The sequence below is a fragment of the Stegastes partitus genome, unplaced genomic scaffold (assembly GCF_000690725.1).
Source record: "Stegastes partitus isolate 25-593 unplaced genomic scaffold, Stegastes_partitus-1.0.2 Scaffold392, whole genome shotgun sequence".
Lineage (NCBI taxonomy): Eukaryota > Metazoa > Chordata > Actinopteri > Pomacentridae > Stegastes > Stegastes partitus.
Window position 1 is genome coordinate 389,583 of NW_007578123.1, and position 19,711 is coordinate 409,293.

Here is a 19,711-nt window from a genome sequence, read left to right on the forward strand (position 1 = left end):
TTCAAGAAAACAGGGAACATGTGTAAAGTAACAGTTATGAAACATTTACCATTTTTAAAATTCCTAATATACAGAGTTTTTCTTTTAAGTAATTGCAAATATCTGTAAAATAGGGATTTTTTTGCTGATTAAAATACTGTAAAAACATTATAATGATGATGTGACCGTTATTACAGTTAATTTGTAAATTAATACTTTTTTTCTGTGAGTTTGCTACTTATTCTCTGTAATTTAACAAAACAGGAAAAATCTGGACGGTAAATTGTTCAAAAACGTACAATTATTAACTGTTCAAAGGAAACAAGATGTTTTAGATTGTATGTATAAGGATGTACACTGTAAAGCCAAACAGGGTTAAGTCAGAATAAAATAAGGACCTAATTCTGTATATTTCCTTCCCTGCTTACAGCACTAACAAGCTGTACAGGACAACACAAGAACAATGCTGCTGCGAGATCAGTTTCCGTGAGAGAGTCAGGAGTGTACACAGTGTACACAGTGTACACAGTGAGCGTCAGACTGTGGCCCTACAGTTAGGTATTTACTGTGCAACTAGTAAATGTGCCAAACATGTCATCCAAAGTCTGTGTTTTTACATATAGTAATTAAGTTTATTTTTTTTACAATGTGTGACTATAAAACATTTTTTTTACTCTATGTAATTGAGCTAAAAATACACATTTTCTACAGTTATTTTCCAATTACCTTCACAGTTTTTATAGTTTTTGAACAATATAGTGTTCCACTGTTTTTAAGATGTTTTTCTGGTATCCTTGCTGCCACATTTTCACCTTTTCTCCATCCCCCCCCCCCCCGGCTGCAACTTATGACTATTTTCATCATCAGTCAGTCTATAACTTATGGTAATTCATAAATACAATCTTTTACAAATTGCAATATCCCAGAGCTTAGGGTTGCATCTTCATATAACTGTTTTTAAGGGATTTAGTTCATAACTATCTTTTATTAACTCACATTTGAGAAATAGTTTGATAAATGATAATCATACGTGCTATCTTACGTCAGAATTCACTTTCTCATCTACTGAGTGCATAACTGCTCATTTCAGCACTAATTGCTTTTATGTTTACTGCACACATAAAAATTTGATGTGATGACAGGAAATACAACTTAATAGAAAATGTAAGACCCCTGAATGATCATCACTTAAAAACCACGCTCATAGTTGTGTTGCGGTTACAAGAAGAGAAAGTGGAGGCTGACAGTGGGAATACTTGGTATATGTTGCGTGTTTCAGTGAGCATGATTTTAACTGGCCTCCATTGCTCTGGCTTATTTATGGGCACCTAATGGGGCTTTTGCCCCAGGCAGTGTGTCTCTGTGGTGAGCAGGCCAGCAGAGAGTTGTGTGGATGGGACGCACCACCGTCTCTTTAGTGTGCAAGCTCATTGTCTGCTGTCACGTGTGTTCGTGTATAGTGTGTGCTTGTGTTTGCTTTTGGCTTAATCAGCAGTGCTGAGTTCAGGAATTCCAGTTCATCAGAGAGAGAAAGAGGGAGAGTCAGCAAGATATGAGCAAGTAGGAGAGAAGATGGAGCTTCAGCAGATAATAGAGTGATTTTACTATAAAACAAGATGAGCAAGTAGTAAAAAGAAGGTCAAGGACAGTAATGGAGTCAGTTTACGGTGGTGGGTCAGTTAGGACGGTCACTTAAAATGAAGGAGTAACACGTAACGTAATCCACATTCAACTATGATGCTTCCACTGACTCTGCTGCATGACGAGCTTAAAGGTGACTTGTCAGATTTATGAGTCAGATCCACTGTACAAAATCAAGAAACACCTTACCTTTAACCACGAGTTTGCCATCTGTGGTGCCAAAGTACTTTCACACATTATTCTCAGATGTTTTGTGCATAAATATCTACATGCAAAATGCAACAGCCGGGATGTTTTCATAAAAGCTCTCCACTCGAGTACAAGGCCCAGCCTGCTGTGGCTCCATTTTGGATCCATTGCATTGTTGTTATGTCATTTATCTTTAAGAAAATTTAATTTATCTGAATAATTTTAACTTTTAGATGTTCTTTTTTGAACGTCTTTGAGATAAATTTCAGCTCTTTAAGCTGGTCTTTAAGGAAATGGAAAATGAGCTATAACCCTGACTGATCGAGGTCAAGGAATTCAATTTAAATTTACATTAACTCAGTTTTAATTATTTGGCACCAATTTGCAACATAAGTCACCTCAAGGCACTTTACATTGGTAAGGTCAAGACTTTGAGAGAAACTCAACAAATGCAAATATTGCTATTGACCCCTTATCTTATGTGTCCATTGATTAAAACAGTAATATCAGTAACATGTAGCACAGGGCGGATGTTAAATGTGACTAATTTATAATGTCAGTTAAATTAATAATTCATGATGCTGTTTTTATTAAGAAAATTGTTCAAAACTTGCATCACTAGCAGTCTGCCACAAGTTACACCCTGTCTTTATGACACCTTTGTAACAACGGACATAAACAAAAGAGCAGGCTTAAGTTCATACCGATCAAATAAGAACTTGGTGTAATGCTGCTCATTGAGATCAGATCGGGACATCCCAAATACATACTTTTACATTTCGCTAGTTGGACAACAAGTTGATTTCAAGCATAACCTAACCTGGTGTAGATAAACGCACAAAACATTTGTTTAGTGCGCAAAACTGTGAAGCCTCGCTAAAGACGGTTCTGCCTCTTTGGGAAACACTCCATAAAAGCTGGAGGCTCCTTCTGCAGCCTGCTGCTTGTAAACCCTGAGGGAACCATTAGCCAAAGGCCGGCTGGCAGAGTCCACGGTCTCGGCCTGCTCCCAGCACAGCGAGCCACAGCACAGACCTTTTTTCTCTTTTCCCGAAAGGTAGTGGAAGGCATTGACTTTGCATCAGTTGGATTGCTGAAAGGTGTTTGTCAAAGGTTTTTCAGTCACAATAGCGGCTCGAGAAGCAGCAGTGTTGTTTTAGCCACTCACTATTTTAGTATGGGCTGAAAAATGTCAATTATGAGTTGATTGATTGGTGTAAAATTTTGTACACAGATTCATGATCCACAGAGGATGAATCATAACGCTGACTCGCTGTAGCTCCACAGTCAAGTTAAAATTGATGGTTTACAGTAAAATATCACAACAAATATTGGATGGATTGTAATGACATTTCTTGCATCTATTTGTTGCATTGCATAATATTTTATTCATAGTTCATGCAACAAGTATATTAATCTAATGGTTGCCTGCAACATTCACTGTACAATTCTAGCCAAGGACCTGTGTCTCACTATCAACCGCCACATCAAGTGGAACAAAAATCACAAAAAACATGAATTAAATGTGAGGGGAAAAAATCCTACAATGTCCACAAAATATTAAGATGCCTGAAAATGGTATTTAAATAGTATATTTAAATTCAGTACTTTGGCTTCTGATCATATTCTAGCAAAAATCCTGCTTATGACCAAATGTTTGCACATGCTAACTTATTAAAGTGAACATTATACCTGTTAAATATCAACATTTCAACGTAGCATTTAGTTCAAAGCACTCCAGAGCCTCAGTGTTGTGTCACAGAGCTCCTAACATGACTTGTTTTTACTGCTGTTGAGCAAATACGCCGCAGACAGGTCGACCCTTCCCTTCCCAGTAGGGAACCCGCGAGTTCCGTGGTATGCACCAATTACAGTGTTTTTCCCTCTTCCCCACGAGCACCCTTGACCCGCGAGCGAAGCTGTAGCCAAGTGGATGACTCAAGGTGACTTGTTTCCGTGCGCCGGCTCAGAGCGGGGCCTCAGCTCTAAACCGCTGCTTTCATGGTGACAAATTGTTGTTTGAAGTCGCCTTTAAAGCTGCGCCACCAGGTGACTTCATTTTCCCGCAGCAGCTCTTCTCTATTACTGATGATTTAATGATGATATTCCACTGGTGACATTACAATGAGCAGGTTATCTGAGCTTACTGGAGAGGTTTTTACGACAAAGTCCCCGTCATGCTTGGAAATTGGAGACTAGAGGCTCCCTCTGCTTCCCTTCCTTGATCTTTACTTTCACCTTTCTGCACGTGTATTCGCTGTTACTCTCATTAGGCGGACATAAATATTGGTGCACTCAGGTTCTCTGTTATGATATCTTTATCGTATGTGTACATGTACAAGATGTAACTGTAAACTCTGCCTTTTATCATACCCTGAATGCAGCGTTGGCCAACTAGTCAAGTAGATTTTAGAGGTTTATTTGACAACGGAGGTTTGTTATTGTGCAGCGGAGAGCAGCAAGCTTCACCCATCATGTGAGCGCTTTTCGTACAAAAACCAGAACAGGGCTCCTGCTCATTTGTTGTATTTTCTTCCTGTCTCTTTAGTCGTTTTTCAGTTTTCTCTGATCTCCTCCCAAAACTACACCCCACCCTCTTCCCTCTGTTTACTTTTTCCTTCAAGAAATCTCTTTAACCAAACTTCTCTCTTTTTTCATTGCGTGGTCTCTATTACCGTGTGAGAGTGTTTCTGGTGCTCATAGTCACCCTCCCTCCATCTTTTTTTCCCCCCTCCGTCCTTATATAAACACAGGCAGCGACTTCAGCCTTGGTGTCTACAATATGTTTTTACAGCTTTACCAAGAAAGGTGTGTTAATGGATATGCAGCCGGATGGGGGGGCTGGTGTTGGTGTGTTAGCGATAAAGAGGGATGTCAAATTGACCCGTGTGTTCTGTTTCAGATGACAAGCCCGTCCAGGAGGAGGACGGGGTGGTATGCCAGCACCCCGAGTGTACTGAACGCCGCCGGGCCTCAAAGGTAAGACCCTTTATCCTGAAGAACAGCCTGATTTCACTAACAAGAATGACAGTCAGCAGGTTTTCCCGCAATATTCTGCAAAAGTCACAAATCATATTTTTATTCCCGGATTTGAAGTGAAGGAACAGTTTGACATTTTCGGTAATGGGCCTATTCACTTTCTGGGCAAGAGCTGGATGAGAAAATCAATGCAGTTCTCATGTCTTTAGATAAAATATGAGGCTACAGCTCACAGCCGGTTGGCTTAGCGTCGCACTAAGGCTGCAGGCAGCTAGCCTGGCTCCGTCTGCTTGTAACGAAATCCACCTGCCAGAAGTGCAAAATGTGAAAGTTGGTTTGCTGAAATCACTGCTCCAGGCCAAGAAATAATCAAACACAAATGCCCTTTAAAACAGTCGTTGTTGTGCCGTAAGGTAGAGCTGCAACTATTAATCATGTAGTTGTCAAATTGTTAAATAATCAGCAATTATTTTAATAGTTGGTTAACTGGATTGAGAATTTTTTTTTTGTTGTTTTTTTTTTTCTTCGATGAAAAAGTTACTTAAAAATATGAAGCTTGTTTAAACTGAGTATCTATCTATCTATCTATCTATCTATCTATCTATCTATCGATCTATCGATCTATCGATCTATCGATACCTGTTTCCAGGTTTTAGGCAAAGCAACCATCTACTGGCTGTAGCCTTGTATTTACCTCAACAGTGGTATCAATCTTCTCAGTTAATACTTTACTAGACTTTCTCTTCAAGAATTACCACAGTACTGAAGGTATTATTATCACTTTTGGTTCTTCAGCTGCTGTTTTACCTGTGATCTATCAAACCAGCTGCACAGACCCAAATACTGACTTATAGGACAGTTGTTGCAGGTTTTAATTTTCATTTCCACTGTAGTTGTTAAACAAGGCAATTATCTTATTTGGCGGATAGTAAAAAGGTGAGGCAGAATGAGGTGAAAGGACATGAGGGAGACAGAGTGAGAAGCTGTGAATATCCGCATTCAGAGACCAAGAACAAAGAGAGACGCTTTAGTTGTTTCAGGGAAAGTGATGGCAAATAGTGGTGTGCAGAATATTACCTTCAAAAGGCAAGCCCTCTAGTGGCCATAGGAATTAGAAGTCTTATGTAGTGACACCAAAGGAGGAATCAGTTTCATGGTATACACTAATAAAATGAACAGGAGGTGTCAGGGTGGATGGACGGGTCAACAAACTTTGACATGGGAGAGTACTGTTGGCATCCTGCTTCTTACTCTCATTCAGATTCTTTTAACCATGACAGTGATGGTTAACTAAGAGCAGGGCTGCACAGTTAATTGAATATCAAACACAATGTTGGTATCTCACATTTAAATGAAAATGATCGACATTGACTTTTGAAATATGTGCTCCACTCAAAGGAAACTCACAGAAAACAGTCCATTTAGATAAAATCATTTGTTATCAGCTTGGGTAATTCTGATATTAAAGTTTTTGGTTTGTGCCGTTTAGCTTTATCTGTGAGGTGTTCTGGAGCATCGGTAGATTGTATTGTCTGTTGGCAAGCAGGTGTTCAGCAAGTGAGACATTTTGATTACAATTTAAGTTAGAAAAACCATATTTAGAGTCTCATTTGAATGCAAAGATTTATACAATTAGCAGGAATGTAGCACAACAACGGAAGTCAGTGCTATTTATTTAAATATCAAAATGCAATAAAAAACATTCTGTCCCAGTAATCAACGCATAATCGTGATGTCAACATAGATCCAAATCATTTGGCTTATCGTTTTGGCATGAACTGTGCAGCCCCGACCCCAAGAGATTTTTACGATGATGAATGTTCCCTGGTAATTTTAGCCACCAGAAAGTTCCCTCAGTTGTACATACATGAGCTCAAACAATAGCTGAGTCGTTTTTGTGTCTAAATCTAGCCACACGTAACCACTTTTTGATTGGTTTTGTAATTGTTTAAAAGGAATAGACAAGTGCTGCCATCTTGCTGGTAGTGATGTCAGATAAGACACTGATAAATGTGTGTGATTCTGAATGGAGTCACAAACTATGGCCATGTCCAGCACCTTCAGCTCATCACAGTGCTTTTTATGATCACTGAAACATAAGCTATAATTGAAAACACTTTATAAGGAAGATTCACAAACTTGTCTTTTTAACTCCTGTCGCTCTCACTCAGCTTTTGAAGCTGGTCGCATGCAGACCGGCACCGTTTGGTTCCTCTTGTGTTGTATTGCAGCGCTGTGAAAGGTGAAGCAGAGTGGCAAAGCTGCTTTTCTTCTTTTAGGTGTTAAAAGGGGCGTGAGTCTTGGGGCTCTGTGTCTGGCCACCAGACTGTGAAATGAATTATTCCTTTGAAGCCACTGGTTTCTGAAAATGGGAGTCTGGCCAGAAGACCAAGGGAAACCGACATAGTGTCTGGTCTGTCAGTCGGCCTGGCTTGTTTTGGTTTGTCTGCTCTGCCCCGACGTCTCCCTCCCGCCACTAGAGCTGAGCATTAGACGGATTTTCCCATTGAATCGAGATGTTGTCTCCTGCTGTCCTCCCTATGGAAACAATGGAAAGGGAAGATGACAGAGAGAAAAGATGTTAAATTCAGACAGCCTGTAGAGAGAGAGAGAGTTGGTTATATATAGTTTTTCTCCATGGCAACTGAGAATAATAAAATGGGGGGAGAGAAGAGAGAGCCAAAGTGCTGAACCTGAACTATTCTTGCTGTCTCTTTCCCTGCTCCCCACATTACTGAGTCTCCCAAATCCACTTTTTTTCCTGAAAGACAAAATCGCTTGAGACTATCTGGCCCCTCTGGCATGACAGAGTCCGTCCTGTTTTTTAGGATTTGTGTGCAGAGTTGTGAATGAGGCTCAAGGCTTTCTCCTTGGTCAGGGTCAGTGTCTGTTATGTAAGGAGATTAGGGAAAGACGTGCATCCCAGTGTGGACTGGGACAGAAGGAGGGGCACAGGTTGACAACAGATGCAGAGTAAAGACAAAGACGATTAGAGAATCACGCAGGAGATGCCTCAGTCTTTATAGCCATCAGGAATGTAGACAGTTATTTTGATTGGCAGGCTTATGACAGTAACAGGTCTCCCATTCTTAACAGGAGTTTAGATTGACTTAAAGCTCTTCAGATGTAATAAACTTTAAAAATCTAGTTAACTAATTCAATATCAGAAAAGACACAGTTGCCTCAAGAGTACAACACACAGTACAATAATCTCTTCGGATAAAACCAAAACAATGAGCTGAAAGAGACTATAAAGCTCCACAGGACTGAGGGGAAGTGTTGTGTTGGAGGGTAAGGACACCCTTTCATGTAAATGTATTTATATATTGCTGTTTGTGCTTTTTTTTTTTGCTCTTGTCACATTTTTGCTTCCTGTGGGCTCATTTTTCAATATAAAGTCCTGCAAAATATCATTTGTGTAGTGTATAAGGTCATCATGTCGTAAAAAAAACAAAAAAGTTTAAAGGGGAAAGAAAGAAAAAAATAAGTAATTTTGTGTCATTTTGGTGATTTAAAATAATCAAAAGGATTACATGTTTTTCAAGGTAACATTGCTTTCACACCTGCTGTAGCTTCAGAGGAAAAATATAGGATATCTGTTACAGGACTGTTAAATATGTAACTTTTTATCTAACTTAAGTTTTTGTTGCTAAGGTCAACAACTCTACACTAAAATGCTTAGTGTGTCTGTAGGACACTGGTGTGATAAATAGTATTTTGTATAGTCTGTTTGTGCTGAATTGTAGATATCACTTCCCACTTTAAGTGTTAAAAATATGTCTCGTTGATTCAGTGTTGCAACACAATGAAACAAACACGAGTGAATACTTTTTATAGGCGCTTTATCTCTGCAAAATATGGAAGATTAGAAAAAAATGTCTTTTCAAAACATCATCAGCAGCGTGTGAATGAATGACCTCACATGGTTGCATTACAACGGGTCAGTCGTCGTACGTCTCCTTCGTGGCTTTACGCCACAGTGGTCCCGTCCGTTCTAGTAAAAACGGGACATCCCGAGATGTCACAATTTCTTATCTTCCTGTTGGTTTTGATTACTTTGAATTGTGAATAAGAGCAGCGTAAATGTGAATCACATCAGCTATTGTTTCCAGACCATGACAACGTATTTGTGTACTTTAGGAGTTTCTGATAGCTCCGTCTGTTGCACAACAGTTCAACATGTGTCATCTGTACCAAGCTTTAAACAGCAGGGGGCAATGTCATGGCAACCCTGACCTCCAGGATCCTCTGAAGCTCAGTCAGTGTGCATTTGCTTGACTAATGAGAGGCACATTTCTTGGAAGAATTTGAACATAAATACATCCCTTGACTTTCACCCACTCCACCCACTAAACAGATTTAGACACATCAAAGAAAGCATTTTCACTTAGAAAGTGAAAAAAATAAAATAAAACACTAACTTTTATATTTCACTTTAAGAGTTTTTGAAAGTACTCCGAGTAGTCTCTTTGATATTGCCGGCAGCTTGGCAACAGGACACAGAACAGACACAAACACAGGCAGACAGACAGACAGAGGGAGAATCTTAACCCGGCTGCATTTTTAAACCGTTTTATTCCCACACAGGCCTGCCTTGAGCCTCGTCCTGCCATATATCAGCTCCCGACAGGACTGCGTCTCTTCTAGTCGCGGCATGACTGGCCGAGGCCTGAATGAGTTCACCTGCACCATAATTTACTGAAATCGCACCAGATGTCACTGTGAACTTGTGCTGCAGTAGCTCAGCTCTGTCACCACGTTGCACAACAGCTTTGCTGAAAGGCTCTTAGATGGGACAACACATGTGTTTCCACAAGTCTTCTCTGGTGTGATTAAAGTCAGAGGGATTTGTAAATCAGCCTGCAGGTGTCCAACTGAGAGATTCTGTTCAGTCCAGAGTTGGTTCCTGGCTGAGGAGGTGGGATTCGCTTCAGATTATTCTTGTTAGCGCTCGCTGCTAGTCTGAGCTTGCTCCTTGGATCGAGGCTCCCACATAGAGGAGCTTATTATCCCCGATCGCTTACCCCCTCCTTCTCCTCCTCCTGCTGCTCCTGCTGCTTCGCTTCGATCCCAGTCTCCTTCGTTTCCCTCCCTCACTCGGCTTCGACAGGACCAGACAAGATGACTTGTAAGGTGTGGGTCGCCTCGGCAACGGTGCCCCTCCCAGTCCAAACAGCTGGAGGCAGTGGGATAATGTGAAGAAAGTGGGGGTTTGACAGAGACCGAGAGGATGAGGAAATCTTTCAGTCAGCTGGTCTGCTCGCTGTCACAGAAAGTGCATTTCCATTCATCTGTTCTAATCACATTTTCAACTTGAGCGTAGAAAAACAGACGAGGAACTTTTTTTCAAAAATGGTTACGCCGAACTGAGGTGGAAAGTCGATGACGACGAAAAGAAAATGCTGCAGTGGAAATGGATTTAGAAAGTACATGAGGACATACAGGAAACATTTGACTAAAGCTCCACTGGAGAAACATCACATCTACGTTGAACTGTCCTCAAATTAGCACAGGGAACAAACATGGATACCATATTTTCGACCTATTTTCCACGTACTTTTTCCACCATTTTGATTGGAGCTGTTTTGTATTTTGTCATTTTATTGCGCCCTCTAGTTAAATGCTACCCGACTATAGAGTTAGCTCTATCCACTGTTCATCTTGATGAAACCTAATTTTAATTTGCTTCACCTTTAAATGAAAATGTGATGTGTGTCTCATGCAGTCACTCACTCTCACCCTTATTGCTGTTTTGGCTGTCTTCCATCTCTACTTTTCTGCCTCTCTTTTGTCCCCATTCAGTCACACACTATGAGTAATCCATTGCTGATGTTTCGGGGGAATTAATATCATATTAGTCAGACTAGCAGAGAATCACCGTATTGCCAGTGGTTGAATCATTCAGCCTGCTTTGTTTTAAAAAAAAAAAAGATTGTGACGAGCAAGATTTTGTCATGCGTGTCTCTCTCTCTCTCTCTCTCTCTCTCGCTCTCTCGCTCTCTTTGGTTTCTGCTTGTTTGAAAAATCTCACCTAACTGATGCTGACAGGGACCTGCGAACTATACACACTCATTTGGCGGGATGCCCACTTTCTGTTTCTGTTCAGGGGCTGGAGGGTACAGGGTATGATCATTTCCCGGTCGAGATGGATCGAGTTCGAAATGTCAAACAGTTCATCTAATAGTTTACCAAACGACAATCTAACTCCAGATGATAAAGCATCAATTTGTGTCGTGTGTCTGATGTGAAGAAAAGTACACGATGTGACTTGCTATTACGTCCTAATCGATCCCGCCTCCATGTCAGGGATCATGTATATTTAAAGGTACAATAATAACGTTAATGCTGCTGTTTTATATGCGTAAATATGAGCAACTTTCTGACTTTGGCCATGCTTGTATAGATCCTGCTTCTGTCTGATGCTGCAGGTATTCACTAAACTCAAAGGAAAGACTCCTACAAACAGCTGGAAGCAACCAACTTTAGATGCTGGTAACGTTTTAGTCTAAACTTGGATTTCATTGATTATTGGTGAGACGATAAAATAAGATATTCTTTTATTAATCCCACAGTGGTGAAATTCTCAATGTTACAACAACAAATGGTGTAGTGAACAAATATAGGGACATCAGTAGAAAACCGAGATAAACAAGAAACACACATAAGCACTGTTGATATTGTAAAGATTCTTCTATAAGCAGAAATTCAAGATTTTTCCATGCGTAGAAAATTAGAAAAAGATTCTTGTGTATGTAGAAAACGTGGATAATATATAGAATGTATGTTTAAATTGACTAAATATTCCCAATGCACAGGCTTCCATGCATTGATTTAATGCAGTAAAATTTTATTTTTTATGGACACTTCAGTGTCAATAGATGTGAAATTGTAGAGCAAAGCAAACGACAAGGGTGTTTTGTGATTTTGGCGGCAAACTTCTTGTGCTTACTGTGATGTTTTTGGACCCATATCATTTCTGAAATGTGGAAAAATCTCTTCACACAGCACAAAATATGTTGCCTGTCCGTTAATGCAATGGCATGCAGTTGAGTTTTGTCCAATACTGAAAGTCATACGCAGCCTTCACATTGCCATCGCAATTTTTTTACAGAAAGGTTACCAGGGTGCTCATTCAGACATGAAGTGGACACATTCAGCTGCCGTCATATTAAGAGACAGGAATGTGTGTCTGAAAGAGGCTCTGCAGACACACTGGATCTACTTATTTAACCTTTCTTTGGTGTCTGCTTGGATGAAAAATCTCACCTAAGTGACGCTGACAGGGATCTGCTAAGTAAATACGCTCGTTGGGCTGGATGCCCACTTTCTGTTGCTGTCAAGGAGTTGAACAGTGCGGGGTATTAGAAGACATTTCCTAGTAGAGATGGATTAAGTTGAAGGTGTCAAACAGTTTCTCTAACAACTTACCACACAACTGACTGTAGTCTGTCCTTCAGCTTGCGGGGATTCGTTTAGAAGGCCACTCCACATGTATGAACTGCAGAACAGTTGTCCTCCTAATTTATCTGTATTTCTCCTCATCTTTCTTGTTCATTGTTTTTAGAAAATTCCAGTGCATGTTTAAAACACTTCTGGTCTGCAAAACCGTCCTGCATTTTACGGTCATTGTCGGTGATCGTGTTTCTTTCTTTGCAATTTTCTCCTCATGCAAGTTTTTCCAGCGTCTTCAAAAGAAAGCTGTCGCAGCCGAGCTATTTCTGAACAGTAAAATACACTATGTTCGTTAGGTTTGCTTGATTGCTACCCAAACGTACTTTTCACAGCTTGTATTGTACTCTCATAACTCAACTGACTGCAGACTACAGCCTTCAAATTGGTTTTTCGGCAAGAAAACGTGAAAGGATGTGACCTCAGCTGTAACTTTAAAGTTCTTGGAAAGTTTACTTTATGAAGTAATGCAAACCCACTAATGGAAACAGGGCTGTGAAATGCTCTGATGACTCTGGAGTCATTTAGACACGAGGGGAGCTGAGGAAAAGTTACCTAATCACATTTTAACATGGAACTGACCGTTGAGAAACTCTGGTGTTAATTTGTTTATTAAAGGAAGGGTGAACGCGCATGTTCTCTTCCAGCATTTCATTCCCCGCTTCACATTCACAGACGAACACGTTCACATGCAGCTGCTTAGTAGAGCTGCTGCTACGCTGACTGGAAGTCGGGGGTTCACTGTCATTTTAGCTGTTGTTACTAAAATGACGATGTTTGTTTTAAAAGATCAAAATGTTTTGGCACTACTGCTTGAACAGAATTTAAGGAATCACTCAAGCTCTGTTTAACTGCCCAAAACTCGCCACTCGATTTGAAATCGTGACAGTTCATCAAAATAGAGTAGAGTCGAATAGAATAGTTCTTTATTGTCACTGTGAAAGCAATGTTAGAAAAGACAGTGTTACAGCAGTGAAATATTGTTATAGCATCCTCTGTGGCAGCAACACACAAGTAAAAAGAAATAACATGAAAGGGAATATAAATATATAAAGTATAAAATATTAAAGGAAAGACTATGAAGAAAAGGAGGTAATTACAGCAGACGGTATGTAAACAACAGATGGTATTTACAGCCAAGTTACTTTATTTTAAATGTTTAATTTAAAAAAAAAAAGACAAAAATACATTGTTCTCACTAACCATCCATCCATCCATCCATCCATCCATCCATCCATCCATCCACATGCTATTAAATGTAATAGGGTTATTGTGAACAATCCATGTCTTGTTTCTGCTACATGATGCAGTATTTTGGTAAACTAACACAGAAATGACCACAATTATCACAGTAAATGAAGTAAAACACAGTTTAATGTCATAGATTTATCTGTTTAAAGGTAACCTGTGATGTTTTTGACCACTAGAAGCACTGCGGAGCATCGTTATTATTCAGCAGGTTTTTCTTTGGTTGTAATATCACAGACAACATCATACATCTTGCTTCATGCTGTTTATTGCGCCTCTGCAACAGACAATGCGTCTTGGTGAGTAACACTTGACGTAAACACAAATGCCACAGAGTTTTTATGTATACAGTTTATATTTAACATGGTTAATAAAGCATTTAGTTCTTTTCAAGCACCGTCTGCTACATTTGCTGCACTCTGTCCTGCCAAAAAAAAAAATGTGCACATCATCTAAAAACTCCCAATGTCTGATTTATTTCAAAGTATGGAACTGGTTTATATCAAGCCAACACAACACTTGAACTTCCTTGTGCATACATCTGCACGCAGCCCAAAATTGATCACAGTGTCACCTGCATGTGTGAACACCTACTGTAGCATAAGTGTAAGAGTGTATCCCAGCCTTTAGTAGGAAACTGTGTTGTAATGAAGTTATCCATATTGGGGCATATTATAGACGTGTACTCACTCATGCCTGTTTGTGTAATGGTAAGAAATAAATTTGGAAATACAGTTTAAACCAGAGATCCATGTAGTGTGCTATCCAGTAAAGCTGAAATGCATTGAAAAATCATTAAAAATGTGTTGATTGATGCAACCAGGATGCTTGGTCTCAGGCAGCTTCTTATGTGAACCTTAGTGTGTTTCATTTAGAAACAGTTTGGATTAAACTGGCTGGCACTCTCTTTGCCTCATAACACATGTTCTTCATTCACATTTAATCATCTCCTTGTTAGGATTCGGTTCGTTTCATGGCTGACCAGACTGCATGAAGTTTCTATTTATTGCTAAGCTACGTAAAGGAAAAGTGACACAACACTAACAAAAGTGCAGCTGTCAAATACCACATTTCAGCATTAAAACAAGTTTAATAATCTCTATTTTAGTTGCGTGCTAGTCTGACTCACTGGATATAGACCGCGGGTATAAGCCTGCCATTCTCCTCCCCTTGCGCCATCAGTGTGTTACAGTTTTCCAAATCCCCCTTACTACAGGAAACAACAAGCAGAAGCCTACACAATGAAATTGGCAAGATTTAGGCCTTGCTGTAAGATAGCCCGTTTTTTCCAGTGAATTAGCGATTTAAATGCCTTTTTGTTTGCAAATGTTCACTTTAGCAATTATACTATTTCGCAGAGGCACAGTTGCAACATCCTGGGCTTAGCACCACCCAAGACAAATGTAATTATTTTAAAGACATCACAGAAAAAAGAAAAACAAGCCAGAGCGATTTACCCCCCAAAGCGAAATGATGATGAGATGCAGTCAGACCATTCTCCACAACGCTGATAGGTCTGTCTGTGTGAGGCTTGTAATATGTTTACCTCACATTTTTGATGTAGTCATTAGCTTGTGACTGTGAGCAGTGTGAGTTTACAGCAGGCTGACTTGTCGTCACCCATTAATCAGACATCTAGTAAATAATTTTAACTACATGGGAAAGACTGAAATCATCATCAGCGTTGCTTCAGAACAAGCTTTTGTGTTGAGAGCCAGCTGGCCTGATTGTGCTATATGTGTCAAGTGATGAGTTTTTTTTCAAACCATCCCGGTAAAGACAGAAATGTCGTCCTTGTGTTGGGTTATTACTCAGACATGATATCCCCATGTTTGTGTGGATATTTCTCCCCAGTGGAGTAAGACTGTAACGGTGTGAAATCCAGCCACCCCTGCAAGCTGCAACAGCTCCTTCTTGTGCAGACACATGCAGTTTATCTGCTGTGGACCAATCAGTCGGTTCTCTGTCTGGCTCTCTTTTCCACCCCTATAGGATGTTATTCCAGAGAGAAAAGCTGATGACTGTGACTCAGTGATTCATCTGACAACACATATTCTCACTGAAGTGGCCAGTAAGGAAGACTTTATGGACATTGGTGATTCCAGAGAAAGGGGAAAACACAGCAGAACACTCTGTGACGCAGTTTTGTTTACTTGGAACTTGGAAAATGTGTTTCACTTTTACGTTCATGCAATTTAAAAAGAAAAATTAAAAGTGGTGAGGTCAAAACGAGGTCAAAGGTAGCCTTAAACGGATGAACTTTTCTCTTTGCATGACCCCATGGCCAGGTGTTCACAGCTGGGTTTTTTTTCCCCAAACGTAAGTGGCCTTGTGTTATTCCTATCATTGTTTGTTTGCAATGTTTCCAACAGGGACATTGTAATGACTAATTTTCCTGTCCATTTAAAGGATTGATTGAAATTACTCAGCTAGTCTAAAAGTAAGAAAACCACTCGAACACAAACTGTAATCGTATTCTTCAATCACAAAATTGTATTTTAAATGCCTCTGAAATGTGGGGCAATGTGCCGTCCCATATGAGCACATTTTTCTACAGACATTACAACAACTCACTCCGCAAAACTTAACAAATACCAATTAAAATACCTTGCAGATTACCATCCTGTGTCGAATGTGCTTTAGGCGCTGGTCCAGTCGAATGATTATATGCCAGGTTATGTTGATGCAGCCTACACACGACCATATTTTCATTTTCGAGATCAAAATGCTGCCAAACCACGCTGGTTTTACGAGATGCCATCTGTCCTGCTTTCCACCTCACTGGCTTGCAAAATGTGGACATTAATGCTTGGATATGGGGGCTGCTGTTTGTTGGAGCTGCATCCCAGAGTAGTGGTGGGTGGCAACTGTTGTAAATAAAAACAAAGTATTCATATATTAAAATATTAACAATTAGTTTAGCTGACCAGCGAGGGTAGCAACATTTAATTGACTAATCATGCACATGCTTAGTTTCTGGTAATCTGTCCCTGGGGCCGCTTCCTTGATGACACCAGGCAGGACCTGAAAGATGGTGAACTATTATCTGTTGGGTGATGAAAATGTAGTCTGTCATGTATCTCAGCAAAGTCATGACAAGAACTGCTGGCTACAAATGCCAAAACCAACAGCAATGACGACAGTAACTACTGGGACTGTCCACACTTACTGTGCATGTGCCAGGAAAACAAGTGGTAACAAATGTTTGGTATGTACCCAAAACACTGTAGGAGGCTCTAAATTCTCCAGAAATCCTGTGCTGCCTGCCCACGTACTCGGCACAACTCTGGAGTAGTCACATTACCATGGTTCTACAGTCATAGAAGCTTCAGTAGAAATCAATGGTACTCCTCTTTTACAATGTAATCTATAACCAGCTGCTGTATCCCTGTGTTATTATGTGTTCGATATGAGGGTCAATGCAACCGTCCAAATAGCATACCTACGCACAGCTATCATAGCATGATTCAGCCAGAAAGCATTGGTTTGAGCACATGGATGTGGAAAGTATGAATTGGCCCAGACGCAATACCCATACGATACAGCCCCAATTGTACAAGGTCTGTAAGAAAAGTTTCAGGACTGGTGTCACAAAAGATATATTTCAAATCCAAACTACAAACTACAAGTTTTCCCCTTCCAAGTAATCCTCCTGGAGTCTAACGCACTTAACTAGCATTCTCTGCCACGCCGAAATGCACTCCTGGAAGGATTCTTCTGCAACTCTGTCGTCACTACCATCTTGATGTCGTCCACATCTTCAAAACGGGTCCCCTTGATGACCCCCTTGAGCTTAGGGAAGACGAAAAAATCCCACGGAGCCAGATGGGGTAAGTAGGGAGGTTGCTCCAGCATGACGATGTTCTTCTCAGCCAGGAACTGTGGGATGCTCAGAGCATTGTGAGCAGGCCCTTTGTTATCATGAAGAAGCCACGACTTGTCCTGCCACACATCTTGCCTCTTCTCGTGCACTGAATGAAGCAAACAGCGCAGGATCTCTTTGTAGAAATGCTGGTTGATCGTCTAAAGAGGAAAACTGGCAGTTTGTAGTTTGGTTTGGAAATATATCTTTTGTGACACCAGTCCTGGAACTTTTCTGACACACCTCATATGCAAACTGCATGCAACAATGTATATTTTGTAAAGGCTATTGCAGTACATACTAAAAGGAAAAAAGAAAAGGTATGTGATTTGGAACTACTCTTTCGAAGTCTGTTCATCATTTGTGTGTGTAAAAAAAATACAGCTATTCGATGCCCCATTAAGTTTGAATATCAAACAATAGACCCAAAACGCATGACAGCGAAATGTGGAAAAAGCACAAGCGTGTCCATCAGGGTGAGTGGAAAGAAAAACAGTTTGACAGGCATCCAGCAAAAACAAACAAGCTGGACACTGAATTATGCTTCTCCATCTATTCAGTGACTCCTCAGTAAGTACAAACACTAGAAAGGGGGCAGGGACTGCAGGGCGGGGGGGAGGGCCAGTGACGACAGTCAAACCCCCCAGGAACATCCCAGTCAGGAAGTAGCAGACAGGGGAATAACAGGAAGAGGGTACCTGCCTGATGCTCCAATGGAAACGACCTCGTATGGGCTGACCAGTTTAGTCTGGGTTCAAAGACTTATGAGAAGGCCTCCAGTGAGGAGATGGGTTGAGAAAACAAACCCCCCACTCCCACCCCACCCCAAACTCCCTCGCATGTGAAGAGTCTTCTCATGACAAACCCCACTAATTGTTGGTTGTGAGTGTTTCCAGAATGTAAACAATCGCTGCTTAATGAAATGCTTTGAGCGTGGCAGTCTGCACAGCTTAGAGAGGCGATAATAAGCTTTGAAAAATCTACAATTTAAAATGTGTTATTATGGCTGTGGGAGCGTGTAACGCACGCAGAGTAAATTGCTCTCTATTGAAGACGGCCACGAAACCCATGGAACTTCCAGCAGCATCACTGCTGACATATTTCACTGTAATCCTTTCTCTTTTCCTACAAGTCTTCTTCTCACACCAACTTGCTTATTCTTGTGATCTGAACACTCAAGTTTTCCTTTGTTTTTGCCCTTTATTTACTGCTCCTTTGAAAAAAAATCTGAGCTTACACTGTAAAAAGTGCATTTGAAGCCAAAGTTCATTTTCGAATGGATCTGATTTATCGTCCTGCTTTGGTGATGGCATTTAATTTTGTCCATTTGAACTGGTTTCATTGTCACTGCAAAAGTGTGAATATTAGGTTTGCTCCTCCTTTAGCGTCGTGTGTCATGACGTCCATATTTCTTCTTTTTTTTGTGTTGCAACTCAACTGCTGTTCTTTCAGTAGGATTAGTGACTCAAGAAAAGGAATTAAAGGAAGTTTTACATTTTACTTTTGGATAAAGCGAGTACTTAAGTTGGAAAAATTAAAATCTTCACATTGACTTGCAGCAATGCAAACTGTTCATTTGAAAGGAATCTAATTATTTGAGTACATCTAACTTTAGCCAGTGGCCCTTGTATTACTTGTTAACTTAATTTGGATAAACCTAATTCAATTGTGCGTTCCCGCTTGAAGTTATTCATTTCAGCTGGTCCGACAATTGTCTTTCTTCTGTGTATGGTTATTGAGGGGTTAATGCTGGGGTCGGGCATCAAGGGAAGGTCACTTATGTTCGCCCCCCCACTTCTGCCTCCAACAATGACAATGCCATTGGGGTCTAAGCCTTCAGGATAATTGCATCGCTGTTGTCCGCTGTCTTAAATATAGCCTCCACTAATTAAGCCTGACAGTGGGGGGTGGCGGGGCAGGCAAGGATTCAACAGGTCGCTTTGTTTTGAAGACACAGGACAAGGAGAGGTGAGGTTGGGGGTATTAAGACCGACCCAGTCCCACCCCCACTTCTCTTACTCCAAACATGTGGCCCCCAGCCTCGGGGGTCTGAATTGTTTTTTTGTGAGCTAGCTAATTGTGGGGGATTTAAACAGGGCTCATCTTGGATTAACCTGAATGACAAAAGAACAGAGAGTAGTGGGCTGAGTGTTTGTGGTCAGCGCAGCAGACTGTAACAGGACGTTTAGGCTGTAAATCATACTCGCTGTTACACCACATGCCCACACAAGGCTCTCCCACACACTCATCACCACACCAGGGCTGCGACTAATGACTGTTTTCATTGCAGTGTGTTGATCATTTGTTTACTCAATGAGACGTCACCACAGTGGGTGTGTTTTCAAAATGCATATTTATTCGTGC

General features: G+C 40.6%; 1 protein-coding gene across 1 annotated transcript in view; it reads left to right on the forward strand.

Moving 5' to 3' along the window:
* The window catches only part of plekhg5b (pleckstrin homology domain containing, family G (with RhoGef domain) member 5b), an 86,968-nt gene that overhangs the window by 18,723 nt on the left and 48,534 nt on the right, over positions 1-19,711 (forward strand). The window contains exon 3 of the mRNA XM_008285249.1: positions 4,712-4,788. Within this exon, the coding sequence (XP_008283471.1) occupies positions 4,712-4,788 (77 nt within the window). The remainder of the gene's footprint in view (positions 1-4,711; positions 4,789-19,711) is intronic.